Source organism: Heptranchias perlo, chromosome 7 (genome assembly GCF_035084215.1).
Source record: "Heptranchias perlo isolate sHepPer1 chromosome 7, sHepPer1.hap1, whole genome shotgun sequence".
Taxonomy (NCBI): Eukaryota; Metazoa; Chordata; class Chondrichthyes; order Hexanchiformes; family Hexanchidae; genus Heptranchias; species Heptranchias perlo.
The window spans coordinates 8,792,582-8,810,312 of record NC_090331.1 but is presented as its reverse complement, the minus strand read 5'-3'; the positions used below and the strand labels follow the sequence as shown (position 1 = coordinate 8,810,312).

Below are 17,731 nucleotides of genomic sequence, written 5' to 3'. Positions count from 1 at the left end.
TTATAATTTTGATGGTGGTTTAGATGCACAATTGTTGCCACCAAGGGGTTTGGGTTCAAGTGCGCTGTGGTTGGGAATGAATTCTGATGAGCTTTCAAATGAGGTGGAGGTGGGAAATACCTGCATCTCTTCATTCCTGGCGATAGGTTGTGCATTAGGAGCGTCTTTTAAAATAAATCCTGGATTCCCAACGTGCCGTTCCTGACACTTCATTTATTATTTCACGTGCGTGAAATGTCAGTTGTTGCGGGCAGCCAAGTCGCAAACCATGCCCACGAGAATGAGAAAGAGCCGAGTGATCATAAGAACATAAGAAATAGGAGCAGGAGTAGGCCAATCGGCCCCTCGAGCCTGCTCCGCCATTCAATAAGATCATGGCTGATCTGATCCTAACCTCAAATCTAAATTCATGTCCAATTTCCTGCCCGCTCCCCGTAACCCCTAATTCCCTTTACTTCTAGGAAACTGTCTATTTCTGTTTTAAATTTATTTAATGATGTAGCTTCCTGGGGCAGCAAATTCCACAGACCTACTACCCTCTGAGTGAAGAAGTTTCTCCTCATCTCAGTTTTGAAAGAGCAGCCCCTTATTCTAAGATTATGCCCCCTAGTTCTAGTTTCACCCATCCTTGGGAACATCCTTACCGCATCCACCCGATCAAGCCCCTTCACAATCTTATATGTTTCAATAAGATCGCCTCTCATTCTTCTGAACTCCAATGAGTAGAGTCCCAATCTACTCAACCTCTCCTCATATGTCCGCCCCCTCATCCCCGGGATTAACCGAGTGAACCTTCTTTGTACTGCCTCGAGAGCAAGTATGTCTTTTCTTAAGTATGGACACCAAAACTGTATGCAGTATTCCAGGTGCGGTCTCACCAATACCTTATATAACTGCAGCAGTACAATCCTCTCGGGATCGCAGAAGGAGCTCCGTGCGTTGCATGTCCAGTGTGGTGAAGATTAACAAAGGCTCGGTTATTTTTCTCCAAAGACAAGCTTCTCTCCACAGTCGGTCGCACCGCCATTTAAGCGGTGACTTTAAACTGATGAGCCGCCTCACAGGGGGTCTCGACCACTGCTGACATTGGGCTCGCCAACAAACAGGGGGATGATTGAAATCGCAGGCAGTGCCAGCAGCCTGGGGTATCACATAGTCCAGGACTGCCATTGTCACTCCAGTAGTCCCTGCAAGAAACATGAAAGAAAGGAAGATTTTGGTTAGGCCTCAGCTGGAGTATTGTGTCCAATTCTGGGCACCACACTTTAGGAAGGATGTCAAGGCCTTGGAGAGGCGGCAGAGGAGATTTACTAGAATGGTACCAAGGATGAGGGGTTTCAGTTATGTGGAGAGAATGGAGAAGCTGGGATTGCTTTCTTTGGAGCAGAGAATGTTAAGGGGCGATTTAAATGAGGTGTTCAAAATTATGAGGGGTTTTGCTAGAGTAAATAAGGAGAAACTGTTTCCACTGGCAGGAGGGTCGATAACCAGAGGACACAGATTTAAGGTAATTGGCAAAAGAAACAGAGGGGAGATGAGGAGACATTTTATTTTACTCAGCGAGTTGTTATGATCTGGAATGCACTGCCTGAAAAGGTGGTAGAAGCAGATTCAATAATAACTTTCAAAAAGGTATTGGATGTCTATTTAAAAAAGGAAAAATTTGCAGGGCCAAGGGGAAAGAGCAGGGCAGTGGGATTAATTGGTAGCTCTTTCAGAGAGCCGGCACAGGCATGATGGGCCAAATGGCCTCCTTCTGTGCTATGTGATTCTATGATTTATATGGCGCCTTAATGACCTCATGACGTCCCAAAGTACCTTACAGCCAATGAAGTACTTTTGAAGTGTAGTCGCTGTTGTAATGTAAGAAACGCGGCCGCCAATTTGTGCACAGCAAGATCCCACAAACAGCAATGTGATAATGACCAGATCATCTGTTTTTAGTGACGGTGGTTGAGGGATAAATATTGGCCCAGGACACCGGGGAGAACTCCCCCGCTCCTCTTCGAAATAGTGCAATAGGATTTTTTATGTCCACCTGAGAGGGCAAACGGGGGCCTCGGTTTAACATCTCATCCGAATGACGGCACCTCCGACAGTTGCCTCAACCGTGGCGGGAGGAAGAGGCGTGTCAGAAACCCTTAACCATCTCTTTGCGTCTACAACCAGTCTCCAGCTCACAACGGCTGATTCAGCAGGTCTCTTTGAGAGAGTGTTTGTTTATCTGTGGCCAAATGATTCATTTTAACTGGAGATGCACGGCACACAGCCTGTGAAACAGATGTGCTTAACAAGATCTAAGTGAAGGATTGTACAAGTTCAGCAGTCTTCAGAACTCCTCACATTGGCTGGCTCCCAGTGTTGTGAAGTGTTAATCTGCTTCACTCAACTGTGGGACTCTTTACCTCACTCAATCTTTGCTTCCTCCTTATCGTGTACAGACATATAAACCCAAGCTTGTCACCTGACCACTACTACATGATCTATCCGAGCTTGTAGAGGAAGAGTAAGGTTAATATTTTTAGTTCGATGGCCTTTCAAAAGGTCATCGACCTGAAACGTTAACCCTACCTCCTTCTGTCCTCAGATGCTGCCTGACCTGTTGAGTTCTTTCCAGCATTTCGCTGTTTTTATTTTAGTTTGGGATCGGATGTGGATTTCATCATTTTGCTGACATGAGGTTTATGTAGAACGGAACGTGGGAGGCCAGCCAGGAGAGCTTTGGGGGGATCGAGCCTGGCGTTGCACTGGGGAGTGAGGTAAAGGAGGAGGGTGGGCAATACTACGGAGTTGGAAATAGGTGGTCTCGATATGGGAATACAAGCTGGACACATTTGCAGATGATACCAAACTGAGGGGGGTATTTGAATCTGATACAAAGTTCCATAAGATGAACTAACTAAGATGTCTAAGTGGACAGAACAGTCCTCACCCTTCAAAGTCTCTCCACCACTTGCAAGGCTCAAGTCAGGAGCGTGATGGAAAACTCACCACACACCTGGATGAGTGCAGACGTAACAACACTGAAGAAGCTCGACTCCGTACAGGACCAAGCAGTTTGCTTGATCCGTGCCCCTGTCACTGGGCACAGTATCCACCCTTTCCACCACCGGCGCACCGTGGCTGCTGTGTGTACGATCGACAGGATGCACCGCAGCAACTCGCCAAGCTTATCTTGACAGCGCCTCCCAAACCCGCGACCTCTACCACCAAGAAGGGCAAGAGCGTGCAATGTCACGGGAACACTGTCACCTCCGAGTCACACACCATCCTGACGTGGACACATATCTCCGGTTCCTTCATCGTCACTGGGTCAAGATCCTTGGAAATCCCGACCCAACACCACTGTGGGAGCCCAAGGACTGCAGGGATTGGAGGAGAAGCCCCACCGCCATCTTCTCAGGGCAACTAGGGATGGGCAATAAGTGAGTGCTTCCAGGCGATGCCCACATTCAGAGAGCAAAGAAAAATCATTTCAGGAACAGTTAGAAGGTGGGGTAGGAGGATTGTAGGTGAATTAGGCTGAAGGGCCAACCTCATCTGTATCCAGAGGAGTCGATGGTTCTTCACAAGAGGGCTGCAAACACTCAAATCTGACTCCTTTTACAAGACAGTGGGTGTGTGCCTGGAACTGAGAGGATATACTTATCAGGAAAGGCTGAGCAGGCTGGAGCTCTTTTCTCTAGAAAAGAGAAGGCTGAGGGGTGACCTGATAGAGGTCTTTAAGATAATGAGAGGGTTTGATCGGGTAGACGTAGAGAAAATGTTTCCACTTGTGGGAGAGACCAGAACTAGAGGTCATAAATATAAGATAATCACCAATAAATCCAATAGGGAATTCAGGAGAAACTTCTTCACCCAAAGAGTGGTTAGAATGTGGAACTCACTACCACATGGAGTGGTTGAGGCAAATAGCATAGATGCATTTAAGGAGAAGCTAGATAAACACATGAGGGAGAGAGGAATGGGTGACCAACAGACAGAGGAAGAGTCGGAAGGCAGTGCAGGGGTCCCCTGCGGTCATCTCCCTCCAAAACAGGTATACCGTTTTGGATACTGTTGGGGGAGATGGCTCACCAGGGGAAGGTGGCAGTGGCCAGGTTCATGGCACTGTGGCTGGCTCTGCTGCACAGGAGGGCAGGAAAAAGATTGGCAGAGCTATAGTGATAGGGGACTCGATTGTAAGGGGAATAGACAGGCGTTTCTGCGGACGCAACCGAGACTCCAGGATGGTATGTTGCCTCCCTGGTGCAAGGGTCAAGGATGTCTCGGAGCGGCTGCAGGACATTCTGGAGGGGGAGGGTGAACAGCCAGTTGTTATGGTGCATATAGGCACCAACGATATAGGTAAAAAACAGGATGAGGTCCTACAAGCTGAATTTAGGGAGTTAGGAGTTAAACTAAAGAGTAGGACCTCAAGGGTAGTAATCTCAGGATTGCTACCAGTGCCACGGGCTAGTCAGAGTAGGAATGACAGGATAGCTAGGATGAATACGTGGCTTGAGAGATGGTGCAAGAGGGAGGGATTCAAATTCCTGGGCCATTGGAACCGGTTCTGGGGGAGGTGGGACCAGTACAAATTGGACGGTCTGCATCTGGCCAGGACTGGAACCAATGTCCTAGGGGGAGTGTTTGCTAGTGCTGTTGGGGAGGGTTTAAACTAATATGGCAGGGGGATGGGAACCGATGCAAGAAGTCAGTGGGAAATAAAGTGGTGACAGAAACAAAAGGCAGTAAGGGAGAGTGTGCAGAACATGACCGGACAGATGGTCTGAGAAAGCAGGGCAAAGACCAAGGGAAGTCTAGATTAAACTGCATTTATTTCAATGCAAGAAGTCTGATGGGCAAGGCAGATGAACTCAGGGCATGGATGGGTACATGGGACTGGGATGTTATAGCTATTACTGAAACATGGCTAAGGGAGGGGCAGGACTGGCAGCTCAATGTTCCAGGGTACAGATGCTATAGGAAAGATAGAGCAGGAGGTAAGAGAGGAGGGGGAGTTGCGTTCTTGATTAGGGAGAACATCACGGCAGTAGTGAGAGGGGATATATCCGAGGGTTCGCCCACTGAGTCTATATGGGTAGAACTGAAAAATAAGAAGGGAGAGATCACTTTGATAGGATTGTACTACAGACCCTCAAATAGTCAACGGGAAATTGAGGAGCAAATATGTAAGGAGATTACAGACAGCTGCAAGAAAAATAGGGTGGTAATAGTAGGGGACTTTAACTTTCCCAACATTGACTGGGACAGCCATAGCATTAGGGGCTTGGATGGAGAGAAATTTGTTGAGTGTATTCAGGAGGAATTTCTCATTCAGTATGTGGATGGCCCGACTAGAGAGGGGGCAAAACTTGACCTCCTCTTGGGAAATAAGGAAGGGCAGGTGACAGAAGTGTTAGTGAGGGATCACTTTGGGACCAGTGATCATAATTCCATTAGTTTTAAGATAGCTATGGAGAAGGATAGGTCTGGCCCAAAAGTTAAAATTCTAAATTGGGGAAAGGCCAATTTTGATGGTATGAGACAGGAACTTTCAGAAGTTGATTGGGTGAGTCTGTTGGCAGGCAAAGGGACGTCTGGTAAGTGGGAGGCCTTCAAAAGTGTGTTAACCAGGGTTCAGGGTAAGCACATTCCTTATAAAGTGAGGGGCAAGGCTGGTAGAATTAGGGAACCTTGGATGACTCGGGAGATTGAGGCCCTAGTCAAAAAGAAGAAGGAGGCATTTGACATGCATAGGCAGCTGGGATCAAGTGGATCCCTTGAAGAGTATAGAGATTGCCGGAGTAGAGTTAAGAGAGAAATCAGGAGGGCAAAAAGGGGACATGAGATTGCTTTGGCAGATAAGGCAAAGGAGAATCCAAAGAGCTTCTACAAATACATAAAGGGCAAAAGAGTAACTAGGGAGAGAGTAGGGCCTCTTAAGGATCAACAAGGTCATCTATGTGCGGAACCACAAGAGATGGGTGAGATCCTGAATGAATATTTCACATCGGTATTTACGGTTGAGAAAGGCATGGATGTTAGGGAACTTGGGGAAATAAATAGTGATGTCTTGAGGAGTGTACATATTACAGAGAGGGAGGTGCTGGAAGTCTTAACGCGCATCAAGGTAGATAAATCTCCGGGACCTGATGAAATGTATCCCAGGACGTTATGGGAGGTTAGGGAGGAAATTGCGGGTCCCCTAGCAGAGATATTTGAATCATCCACCGCTACAGGTGAGGTGCCTGAAGATTGGAGGGTAGCAAATGTTGTGCCTTTGTTTAAGAAGGGCGGCAGGGAAAAGCCTGGGAACTACAGACCGGTGAGCCTGACATCTGTAGTGGGTAAGTTGTTAGAGGGTATTCTGAGGGACAGGATCTACAGGCATTTGGAGAGGCAGGGACTAATTAGGAACAGTCAGCATGGTTTTGTGAGAGGAAAATCATGTCTCACGAATTTGATTGAGTTTTTTGAAGGGGTAACCAAGAAGATAGATGAGGGCTGTGCAGTAGACGTGGTCTACATGGACTTCAGCAAAGCCTTTGACAAGGTACCGCATGGTAGGTTGTTGCATAAGGTTAAGTCTCATGGGATCCAAGGTGAGGTAGCCAATTGGATACAAAATTGGATTGACGACAGAAGACAGAGGGTGGATGTAGAGGGTTGTTTTTCAAACTGGATGCCTGTGTCCAGCGGTGTGCCTCAGGGATCGGTGCTGGGTCCGCTGTTATTTGTTATTTATATTAATGATTTGGATGAGAATTTAGGAGGCATGGTTAGTAAGTTTGCAGATGACACCAAGATTGGTGGCATTGTGGACAGTGAAAAAGGTTATCTAGGATTGCAACGGGATCTTGATAAATTGGGCCAGTGGGCCGATGAATGGCAGATGGAGTTTAATTTAGATAAATGTGAGGTGATGCATTTTGGTAGATCGAATCGGGCCAGGACCTACTCCGTTAATGGTAGGGCGTTGGGGAGAGTTATAGAACAAAGAGATCTAGGAGTACAGGTTCATAGCTCCTTGAAAGTGGAGTCACAGGTGGATAGGGTGGTGAAGAAGGCATTCGGCATGCTTGGTTTCATTGGTCAGAACATTGAATGCAGGAGTTGGGATGTCTTGTTGAAGTTGTACAGGGCATTGGTGAGGCCACACTTGGAGTACTGTGTACAGTTCTGGTCACCCTATTATAGAAAGGATATTATTAAACTAGAAAGAGTGCAGAAAAGATTTACTAGGATGCTACCGGGACTTGATGGTTTGACTTATAGGGAGAGGTTAGACAGACTGGGACTTTTTTCCCTGGAGAGTAGGAGGTTAAGGGGTGATCTTATAGAAGTCTATAAAATAATGAGGGGCATAGATAAGGTAGATAGTCAAAATCTTTTCCCAAAGGTAGGGGAGTCTATAATGAGGGGACATAGATTTAAGGTGAGAGGGGAGAGATACAAAAGGGTCCAGAGGGGCAATTTTTTCACTCAAAGGGTGGTGAGTGTCTGGAACGAGCTGCCAGAGGCATTAGTAGAGGCGGGTACAATTTTGTCTTTTAAAAAGCATTTGGACAGTTACATGGGTAAGATGGGTATAGAGGGATATGGGCCAAGTGCAGGCAACTGGGACTAGCTTAGTGGTATAAACTGGGCGACATGGACATGTTGGGCCGAAGGGCCTGTTTCCATGTTGTAACTTCTATGATTCTATGATTCTATAATGGCTGGGGGGTCCAGAACGAGGGGTCACAGTCTCAGGATACGGGGTAGAACATTTAGGACTGAGATGAGGAGAAATTTCTTCACTCAGAGGGTGGTGAACCTGTGGAATTCTCTACCACAGAAGGCTGTGGAGGCCAAGTCACTGAATATATTTAAGAAGGAGCTAGATAGATTTCTAGACACAAAAGGCATCAAAGGGTATGGGGAGAGAGCGGGAATATGGTATTGAGGTAGAGGATCAGCCATGATCATATTGAATGGCGGAGCAGGCTCGAAGGGCCGAATGGCCTCCTCCTGCTCCCATTTTCTATGTTTCTATGAATAGAAGGATATGCTGATAGGGTTAGATGAAGTAGGGAGGGAGGGGGCTCGTGAGGAGCATAAACACCAGCATAGACCCGTTGGGCCGAATGGCCTGTTTCTGTGCTGGAGACTCGATGTAATTCTTGGGTAGAATTACACCTTCTGAGTTTTCACTGAGTTAATTAGTTCAGGTACCGGGAGTCCACAGCTGAATTCACGAACTTTAAATAGCGTAAGTGGATCCTTAGCTGCTCGAGAAGAGTTAAAGGATCATCGTTGCAGCTGCGTTGTGATTGACTGCCCTAATTCCTCGCCCGCACAAAACAAAATTGCACGTTTTAAAACCTCGGCAGTCCCACAATTCTTTATGGGGCGGGTCAGAACTATACGAAGAATAATCCCGGCTTTGCTCCTGTTTTGGAGGAAAATCTGGAAACTGTTTCCCTTGCTGTTTCCCGTGTCTGTTTGAAGTTGGATTTTGAAAGGCGAACATATAAGAATTCGAGTAAATGATTCACAAAGGAGGAGATGATCAGCATTTGAGAGCACTGACCAGGTGGGAAAGGACTCAGTGTTCGGCACCACTGAACTATCCCTTGTCCCCATTTTGGTGTCAGTGGGTAGAACTCTTGCGTCTGAGTCACAAGGTCCAAGTCCCCACTCCGGAAACTTAAGCGCCCAGTACAGAACGGGGCGAGTGCTGCGCTGTCATGGAGGTGCTGTCTTTCAGATGAGACTTTAAACTGAGGCCCTGTCTGCCCTCTCAGGTGGATGTAAAAGATCCCAATGGCCACTATTCTGAAGAAGAGCAGAGGGGAGTTCTCCCCGGTGTCCTGGGCCAATATTTGTCCCTCAGCCAACACCACTGAAACAGATTACCTTGCTGAGTGCAAATTGGATGCTGCATTTCCTACATTACGTCAGTGACTGCACTTTTTTAAAAAAAAAGTGGCTGTGTAGCACTTTGGGGGACATCTCGAGGTTGTGAAAGGCGCTATATAAATGCAAATTCTTTCTTTCAAGCTGCCAGTTTCTGTTTAATCTGTTATACTTGAAGTGAATGGTCGACCATCTATACTTCTTGTTATTGCAATTGCTAATCTGTTAATTGTTCACTTATTTACTCAGGATCTGCGCAGTGTAAACATCACAGGGAACCAAGGAGCTAAATATCATCACTGCACTCTTTCTACTGACAGGTATCAGCAGCAAACAGAGAAAACGGCAGCTTATTTGTGCTCTGTACGCTTAGGCTGCATGGTTTTTAGCTGGTTCAACTCCAGGGGCTCGATTTTTACTGCCTTTGCCTGCCACTAATGGTGTCGGCAACTAAGATGGCATGGTCCCACCACCCCCCCGCCTCCGACCCTCCCAGTGCAAAACAACAACAACTTGCATTTATACCGCGCTATTTATCATAGTAAAACGTCCCAAGGCGCTTCACAGGAGCGTTAGCAGACAAAAATTGACACTGAGCCACATGGAAGATATTAGGACAGGTGATCAAAAGCTTGGTCAAAGAGGTGGGTTTTAAGGAGTGTCTTAAAGGAGGAGAGAAAGGCAGAGAGGTTTAGGAAGGGAATTCCAGAGCTTAGGACCTCGGTAGCTGAAGGCACAAACGCCAATGGTGGAGCGATGAAAATTGGGGAAGGTGCAAGAGGCCAGAATTGGAGGAGCGCAGAGATCTCGGTGGGTTGTAAGGCTGTCGGGGACGGGCGGTGGGGGGGGGGGGGGGCGTTACAGAGATAGGGAAGGACGAGAATTTAAAAACAAGGATGAAAATTTTAAATTTGAGCCATTGCTGGACCAGGAGCCAATGTAGGTCAGCGAGCACAGGGGTGATGGGTGAACGGGACTTGGTGTGAGTTAGGGCAGCAGAGTTTTGGATGAGCTGAAGTTTACGGAGGATGGAAGATGGGAGGCCGTCCAGGAGAGCATTGGTATAGTCGAGTCTGGACTCCCAACATTTGCCACCCAGTCCCCAGGTTCTAGATAACTTTGAAAAGCAAGATGAGGAGGGTGAATTAACAACAGACACTCTGTCAGGGGACAATGTATTTTATATGGTTGTAGATTTCATAATCAGACTATAAAGTGGAAAGTAGGGATGCCTCTAACTTTAATGAACATTGGAATAAGCAGAGGTTACCCAGTTGGATCACCCGGGTTAATGTTAAATTTATTAGTGCTTGATCCCAATCAATTACACACCAAAGAGGCAAAGGTCAAGCTGACTCCATAGGGCTGCTCAGGAGATCTGCACTCTCATCTCTCACTCTTTGTTCTTCTCTCTCTCTCCCTTCACCTCTCACGCAAGCCAACCAGAAGCTTGAAACCCGTCGTACAATGTCAGTCGGGAGCGAAGAGGGGGCAGACTGGTGATAGCTGGGAACCATGGAGGAGAGCCAGGGCCCAGAGCAAGGCCCAACGAGGCAGCCCGAGATCGCCAGATACCCAGTTCACCAGCAGCCTCCTTGGATCCTGAGCACCTTGTTTGCCATACAGGTAGGGAGAGAAGGCAGCTCGACAGAGCGACGCTGTGCCATTGTAAGGGCGTGTTTGGTTACTTCTTTCATTTGTCTTTGCCACGAATGTATTTCTTCGAGAAGATCTGGCTGCACTGCTGGACGCTGCTTGTAAAAATTCACCTCGTGATTACTGAATGGCATTTTTCTTTCTGCTTGGGTAGAGTTTGTATGCGTGGCATTCTCAGAGTGCCTCATGTGGAGGCACCTTTATAGATTTTATGATTTTTTTTAAGAAAGGAATTTATGCGCGGGATACCGACGTCGCTGACAAGGCCGGCATTTATTGCCCACCCGTAGTTTGTGGGATCTTGCTGTGTGCAAATTGGCTGCTAAACTACAACAGTGACTACACTTCAAAACTATCTCATTGGACGTGAAGCGAGTTGGGACGTCCTGAAAGGCACGATATAAATGCAAGTTCCTTCCTACTTGCCCTGAGACGGCAGTTAAGAGTCAACCATGTTGATGTGGGACTGGTATAGGCCAGGCCGGGTAAGGACGGCAGGTTTCCTTCCCTAAAGGACATTAGTGAACCAGTCGGGTTTTTACGACAATCGGATGGTCACTTTTACTGATTTATGTCTAGCCTTTTTAAACGAAATTCAAAATGAGATTTGAACTTATGTTCCATACTGGACTAGTAGTTCAAGCCTCTGGGATTACTAGTTCAGTAGCATAACCACTACACTACCATACCACTGTTAGATTACATGACATTTTAGGGGCTGTGGCCACTGCCGCTTATCTCTCAGGAGCTGGGAATTAGCTTCCAAAGGAGATTTCCACCTTCGTAGTGTGTGGGGAATGTTCAGTGGGGGTGAAGATCCCTTGCTTTAGGTCCCTGCCCTCACAACGCCACCCTGGGATATTTCTGGAGCCCCACGGCCTGGACCTGATAGTAAGATGAGATAGTAAGATACAAACCGTGAGAAAAGCAATGATAGTATCGCGCAGACGCACCGAAGAGGATTACATCATTTATAAGATGTCTTAATGGGTTAACGTGTTACATATTAATGAAAACTAACCAGAACCAAAACTAATTTAACACTATAAATGGTACAACACAGTGGGACTGGAACTTCTAGCTTCGACCAGCCAATACTGAGGGAGCGCTGATCCAACTAGACTTTAAACCGAGGTCCCATCTGCCCTCTCAGGTGGATGTAAAACATCCCATGGACACTATTTTGAAGAAGAGCGGGAGAGTTCTCCCCGGTGTCCTGGGCCATTATTTATCCCTCAACCAACATCACTAAAAACAGATTATCTGCTCATTATCATATTGCTGTTTGTGGGATCTTGCTGTGCACAAATTGGCTTCCCCATTTTCCTATATTACAACTGTGACTACACTTCAAAAGTACTTCATTAGCTCATTAGTAAAGGGCTTTGGGATGCCCTGAAGATGTGAAAGGTGCTTTATGAATGCAAGTTTGTTTCTTTCAAGAACACCATCTTGCATCAAGGACATGGAATATATCAACAGTCACTGCCTGTGCTGGCAGCTGGTACAGGCACATCAATACAAGCAACGTGGATAGAGGGGATCCTGTGTTTGTGGTGTACTTGGATTTCCAGAAGGCCTTTGACAAGGTGCCACATCAAAGGCTACTACACAAAATAAGAGCTCATGGTGTAGGGGTAACATATTAACATGGATAAAGGATTGGTTAGCTAACAGGAAACAGAGAATAGGCATAAATGGCTCATTTTCAGGTTGGCAAGATGTAACGAGTGGAGTGCCACAGGGATCAGTGCTTGGGCCTCAACTATTTACAATCTATATCAATGACTTGGATGAAGGGACCGAATGTATGGTTGTTAAATTTGCTGATGACACAAAGGTAGGTAGGAAAGTAAGTTGTGAAGAGGACATAAGGAGTCTGCAAAGGGATATAGATAGGTTAAGTGAGTGGGCAAAAATTTGGCAGATGGAGTATAATGTGGGAAAATGTGAACTCGTCCACTTTGGCAAGAGGGATAGAAAAGCAGTATATTATTTAAATGGAGAGAGATTGCAGAACTCTGAGGTACAGAGGGATCTATCTGGGTGTCCTAGTACATGAATTACAAAAAATTACTATGCAGTTACAGCAAGTGATTAGGAAGGCAAATGGAATGTTGTCATTTATTGCAAGGGGAATGGAATATAAAAGTAGAGATATTTTGCTACGGTTATACAAGGCATTGGTGAGACTGTGTGCAGTTTTGGTCTCCTTATTTAAGAAAGGACATAATTGCTTTCGAGGCGGTTCAGAGAAGGTTCATTCGACTGATTCCTGGGATGTGGAGGTTGCCTTATGAGGAAAGGTTGGACACGTTGGGCCTGTATACACTGGAGTTTAGAAGAATGAGAGGTGATCTTATTGAAACATGTAAGATCCTGAGGGGACAAGAAGGGGTAGATGCTGAGAGGATGTTTCCCCTTGTAGGAGAGACTAGAACTAGAGACCACAGTTTAAATATAAGGGGTCTCCCATTTAAGACGGAGATGAGGAGAATTTTTTTCTCCCAGAGGGTCGTGAGTCTGTGGAACTCCCTTCCCCAGAGAGCGGTGGAGGCAGGGTCATTGAATATTTTTAAGGCAGAGTTAGATAGATTCCTGATTAGCAAGGGAGTCAAAGGTTATAGTCGGTAGACGGGGAAGTAGGGTTGAGGTCACAATCAGATCAGCCATGATCTTATCAAATGGCAGAGCAGGCTCGAAGGGCCGAATGGCCTACTCCTGCTCTTAGTTCGTATGTTTGTAATACTTGCAGCCTGGCTCCCCCAATAGTCTAGTGGGTAATGGTATTATCCAGTGTAGTACTGAGCCATGCAGACCAGGCCTGCATTCGATCCCTGGTCTGTGCTGAGTTGCCTCATCTCAGTTTGGGGTGTAATTCAGTTAGATACAATTGACCTCAGCACCGCTGGGCTAAGGAGGGGAAAATATCAGCCATCAGGTCATGACTATCTTGGGTCCAAATTGGATCCAAGTAAGCTTTCTGCCTCGTGCAGAATTCTAAACACAATTTACAAATTAAGGACAACAAAAGAAAATTGGAAATCCAGGAGGAACTTTTTTTTATTAAAAGGGTGGTAAGTATGTGGAACAGATTCCCAGCACTGGAGATGGAACAAGAAACCTCAATGGGTTTCAAGAAGGAGCGAGACATGTTCTCATCTAGAACTCTGCCACCCTTATCCTAACTCGCACCGAGTCCCGTTCACCCATCACACCCTGTGCTCGCTGACCTACATTGGCTCCTGGTCCAGCAACGCCTCCATTTTAAAATTCTCATCCTTGTGTTCAAATCCCTCCATTGGCCTCGCCCTCTCCCTATCTCCGTAACCTCCTCCAGCCCTACAACACTCCGAGATCTCTGCGCTCCTCCAATTCTGGCCCCTTGCGCATCCCCGGTTTTCATCGCTCCACCATCGACGGCCGTGCCTTCAGCTGCCTAGGTCCCTAAGCTCTGGAATTCCCTCCCTAAACCTCTCCGCCTCTCCCGCCTCTCTCTCCTTCTTTAAGACGCTCCTTAAAACCTACCTCTTTGACCAAGCTTTTGGTCACCTGTCCTAATATCTCCTTATGTGGCTCGGTGTCAAATTTGATCTGATAATCTCTCCTGTGAAACACCTTGGGATGTTTTACTTCATTAAAGGCGCTCTGAGTTGTTGTTGTTGTTATTATTATTATTATTATTATTATTATTATTGTTGTTGTTGTTGTTGTTGTTGTGCCTGCTTTCCAACGATCCATGCCGGAAAATGAATGGCGGGTAAGGACACGATCGTGTCACCTAATGCCGAGCAGATTGCTAGGCTCACACCTGAAGGTCGGGCACTGGGGTAGGTGGTGGAGAGCTGTCAGCACCGTACCCCAGCAAGGACCAGCGCCTTCAGGAGAGGAGTGGAGGCAAATGAGAATAGGAAAACAAAATTAACATATCCTTGCTTCCTTAAAACTAAAAAACAAAGCAATAAGATATTCTTCCAGTCATCAATAAGACATTATGACAGAGTAAATAAGGGAGAAACTGTTTCCCACTGGCAGGAGGGTCGGTAACCAGAGGACACAGATTTAAGGTAATTGGCAAAAGAGCCAGAGGGGAGATGAGGAGAATTTTTTTTACGCAGCGAGTTGTTATGATCTGGAATTCACTGCCTGAAAGGGCGGTGGCAGCAGATTCAATAGTAACTTTCAAAAGGGAATTGGATAAATAGTTGAAGGGAAATACTGCAGGGTTATGGGGAAAGAGCAGGGGGAATGGGACTAAATTGGACAGCTGTTTCAAAGAGCCGGCTCAGGCATGATGGGCCGAATGACCTCCTTCTGTGCTGTATGATTCTATGACACCAGTCACTGGAAGGACCCGTGCTCTTTGATCCTCACCTTCTCTTTTCCATTATCAAGGCAATTTTCAAACCACCTGGCTGATTTGCCATTGAATAGCACTGGCCATGTCACTCCATGTGCCTTTACATCTGTGTTAACCATTCACTTGTGTCATGGGGATGCCTCAAAATTGAACATTATTGAGTTAAATTGAATATTCGGTCAGGCAGTGTGAAGAATCACATGTGTCAGGAGGTGAGGTTAAGGAGGTAATTTAGCCCCTTGTCTTCTGTTGATATTTACGAGCTGCTTGATTGAATTACTGTCTCTGTGACTGTCTCAGCTGCTCTGTACCATCCCATATATAATTAATTGATTACCTACTAACACCACAGTAGTAATGAAGTATAAGTGCAGCTTTTCCTGACCATTAACCCCCGAGGGACTACCCATTCCCTGGGTGCAAAAAGTCAGAAGGAACAACAACTTTAAATTTAAAATTCTCATCCTTGTGTTCAAATCCCTCCATGGCCTCGCACCCCCTCGCCCCCCCGCCCATGTCTGTAACCTCCTCCAGCCCTACAACCCTCCGAGATGTCTGCGCTCCTCCAATTCTGGCCTCTTGTGCATCCCCGATTTTCATCGCTCCACCGTTGGCGGGCCGTGCCTTCAGCTGTCTGGGTCCGAAGCTCTGGAATTCCCTCCCTAAACCTCTCTACCTCTCTCTCCTCCTTTAAAGACGCTCCTTAAAACATTACCTCTTTGGCCAAGCTTTTGGTCACCTGTCCTAATATCTCCTTACGTGGCTCGGTGTCAAATTTTGTCTGATAATCACTCCTGTGAGGTGCCTTGGGATATTTGATACAAAGTGCTACATCAATGGAAGTTGTTGTAGCAGATACAAGACGTTGAGTCTAGAATTACGTCGAGCACTAAAGAATTGAGCCTGGAAATTCCACGGGTCCTGATGCCAGCACTAATGCCCGCTGGTGCCCACGAATGCTGACCCACCCGGTGTATGTGGGGTCACGGAGGAGGGCACCCAATCAGCATGGGGTTGGCAGGCTCCCGATCCTACCTGGCTGACCTTGGGCATCTGCTTGCCCCAAGCTGCTGGGCAATCCATACCCTCTGGCTGCCCAGGCTGGGGTCGACAGTCTGGACACTTCCCCCCACCCCCCCAGAAACACACAAACATCTGCCCCAAGGATCTCTTTAGGTTGTGGGGCTCTCCCTGATCTTTCCTCCAACCCATTCCTTTACATTTGGAATCTGCTTCGCTGCTGTTCTTTGAACGTCACCTTGTGTGTGTGTGGGGTGTGGGGGCGGGGGGGTTGCTTTGCTAATAGAACCATAGAAAAGATACAGCACAGAAGGGGGCCATTCGGCCCATCGTGTCCGCGCCGGCACGAAGAACAACCAGGTGCCCATTCTATTCCCACCTTCCAGCACCCGGTCCGTAGCCCTGCAGCTTTCAGCACTTCAGGTGCAGGTCCAGGTACTTTTTAAAAGAGCTGAGGGTCCCTGCCTCTACCACCAATTCGGGCAGCGAATTCCATACACCCACCACCCTCCGGGTAAAAAAGTTTTTGCTCATGTCCCCTCTAATCCTTCCGCCAATCAGCTTAAATCTATGTCCTCTAGTTATAGAACAAAGAGATCTAGGAGTACAGGTTCATAGCTCCTTGAAAGTGGAGTCACAGGTGGATAGGGTGGTGAAGAAGGCATTCAGCATGCTTGGTTTCATTGGTCAGAACATTGAATGCAGGAGTTGGGATGTCTTGTTGAAGTTGTACAGGGCATTGGTGAGGCCACACTTGGAGTACTGTGTGCAGTTCTGGTCACCCTATTATAGAAAGGATATTATTAAACTAGAAAGAGTGCAGAAAAGATTTACTAGGATGCTACCGGGACTTGATGGTTTGACTTACAGGGAGAGGTTAGACAGACTGGGACTTTATTCCCTGGAGAGTAGGAGGTTAAGGGGTGATCTTATAGAAGTCTATAAAATAATGAGGGGCATAGATAAGGTCGATAGTCAAAATCTTTTCCCAAAGGTAGGGGAGTCTATAACGAGGGGGCACAGATTTAAGGTGAGAGGGGAGAGATACAAAAGGATCCAGAGGGGCAATTTTTTCACTCAAAGGGTGGTGATTGTCTGGAACGAGCTGCCAGAGGCAGTAGTAGAGGCGGGTACAATTTTGTCTTTTAAAAAGCATTTGGACAGTTACATGGGTAAGATGGGTATCGAGGGATATGGGCCAAGTGCAGGCAATTGGGACTAGCTTAGTGGTATAAACTGGGCGACATGGACATGTTGGGCCGAAGGGCCTGTTTCCATGTTGTAACTTCTATGATTCTATGAACTCTCCGCTAGGGGAAACAGGTCCTTCCTGTCTACTCTATCTAGGCCCCTCATAATCTTGTCAGCATTGGTCCCAACACATATTGCAGTCTCTTAATCTCCTTCTGTGTACTGTGAAACTGTTTGACCAACACCTCTAGACTGTTGTTAGGGGTTGCGAGTTCATCTAGTACAGAAACTGATGCTGTAAAGTTCAAAGCCTTTGTAAAATTCATTCTCGGGATTTGGGCGAGGCCGGCATTTATTGCCCATCCCTCGTTGCCCCTTGAGAAGGTGGTGGTGGGCCTTCTTCTTGAACCGCTGCGGTCCGTGTGGTGAAGGTGCTGTTAGGAAGGGAGTTCCAGGATTTCGACCCAGCGACGATGAAGGAACGGTCGATATATTTCCAAGTCGGGACGGTGCGCGACTTGGAACGGAACTTGGAGGCGATGGTGTTTACGCAGCATCGCTGCTCACGTCTTTCTAGTTGGTGGAGGTGGAAGGGGAAAGAGGTGCTGCTGACGTAACCTA

The 17,731-nt window shown here is 46.9% G+C and overlaps 1 protein-coding gene across 5 annotated transcripts in view; it reads left to right on the top strand.

The window, feature by feature from the left end:
• The first annotated feature begins 10,238 nt into the window (after positions 1-10,238).
• slc23a3 (solute carrier family 23 member 3) overlaps positions 10,239-17,731 on the top strand; it is a 112,297-nt gene continuing 104,804 nt past the window's right edge. The window contains exon 1 of one of the 5 annotated variants that reach the window (XM_067987033.1): positions 10,239-10,509. In XM_067987033.1, the coding sequence (XP_067843134.1) occupies positions 10,399-10,509 (111 nt within the window). In that variant the 5' untranslated portion in view covers positions 10,239-10,398. The remainder of the gene's footprint in view (positions 10,510-17,731) is intronic. The other 4 variants (XR_010963377.1, XM_067987035.1, XM_067987032.1 and 1 more) reach the window with 4 other exon arrangements.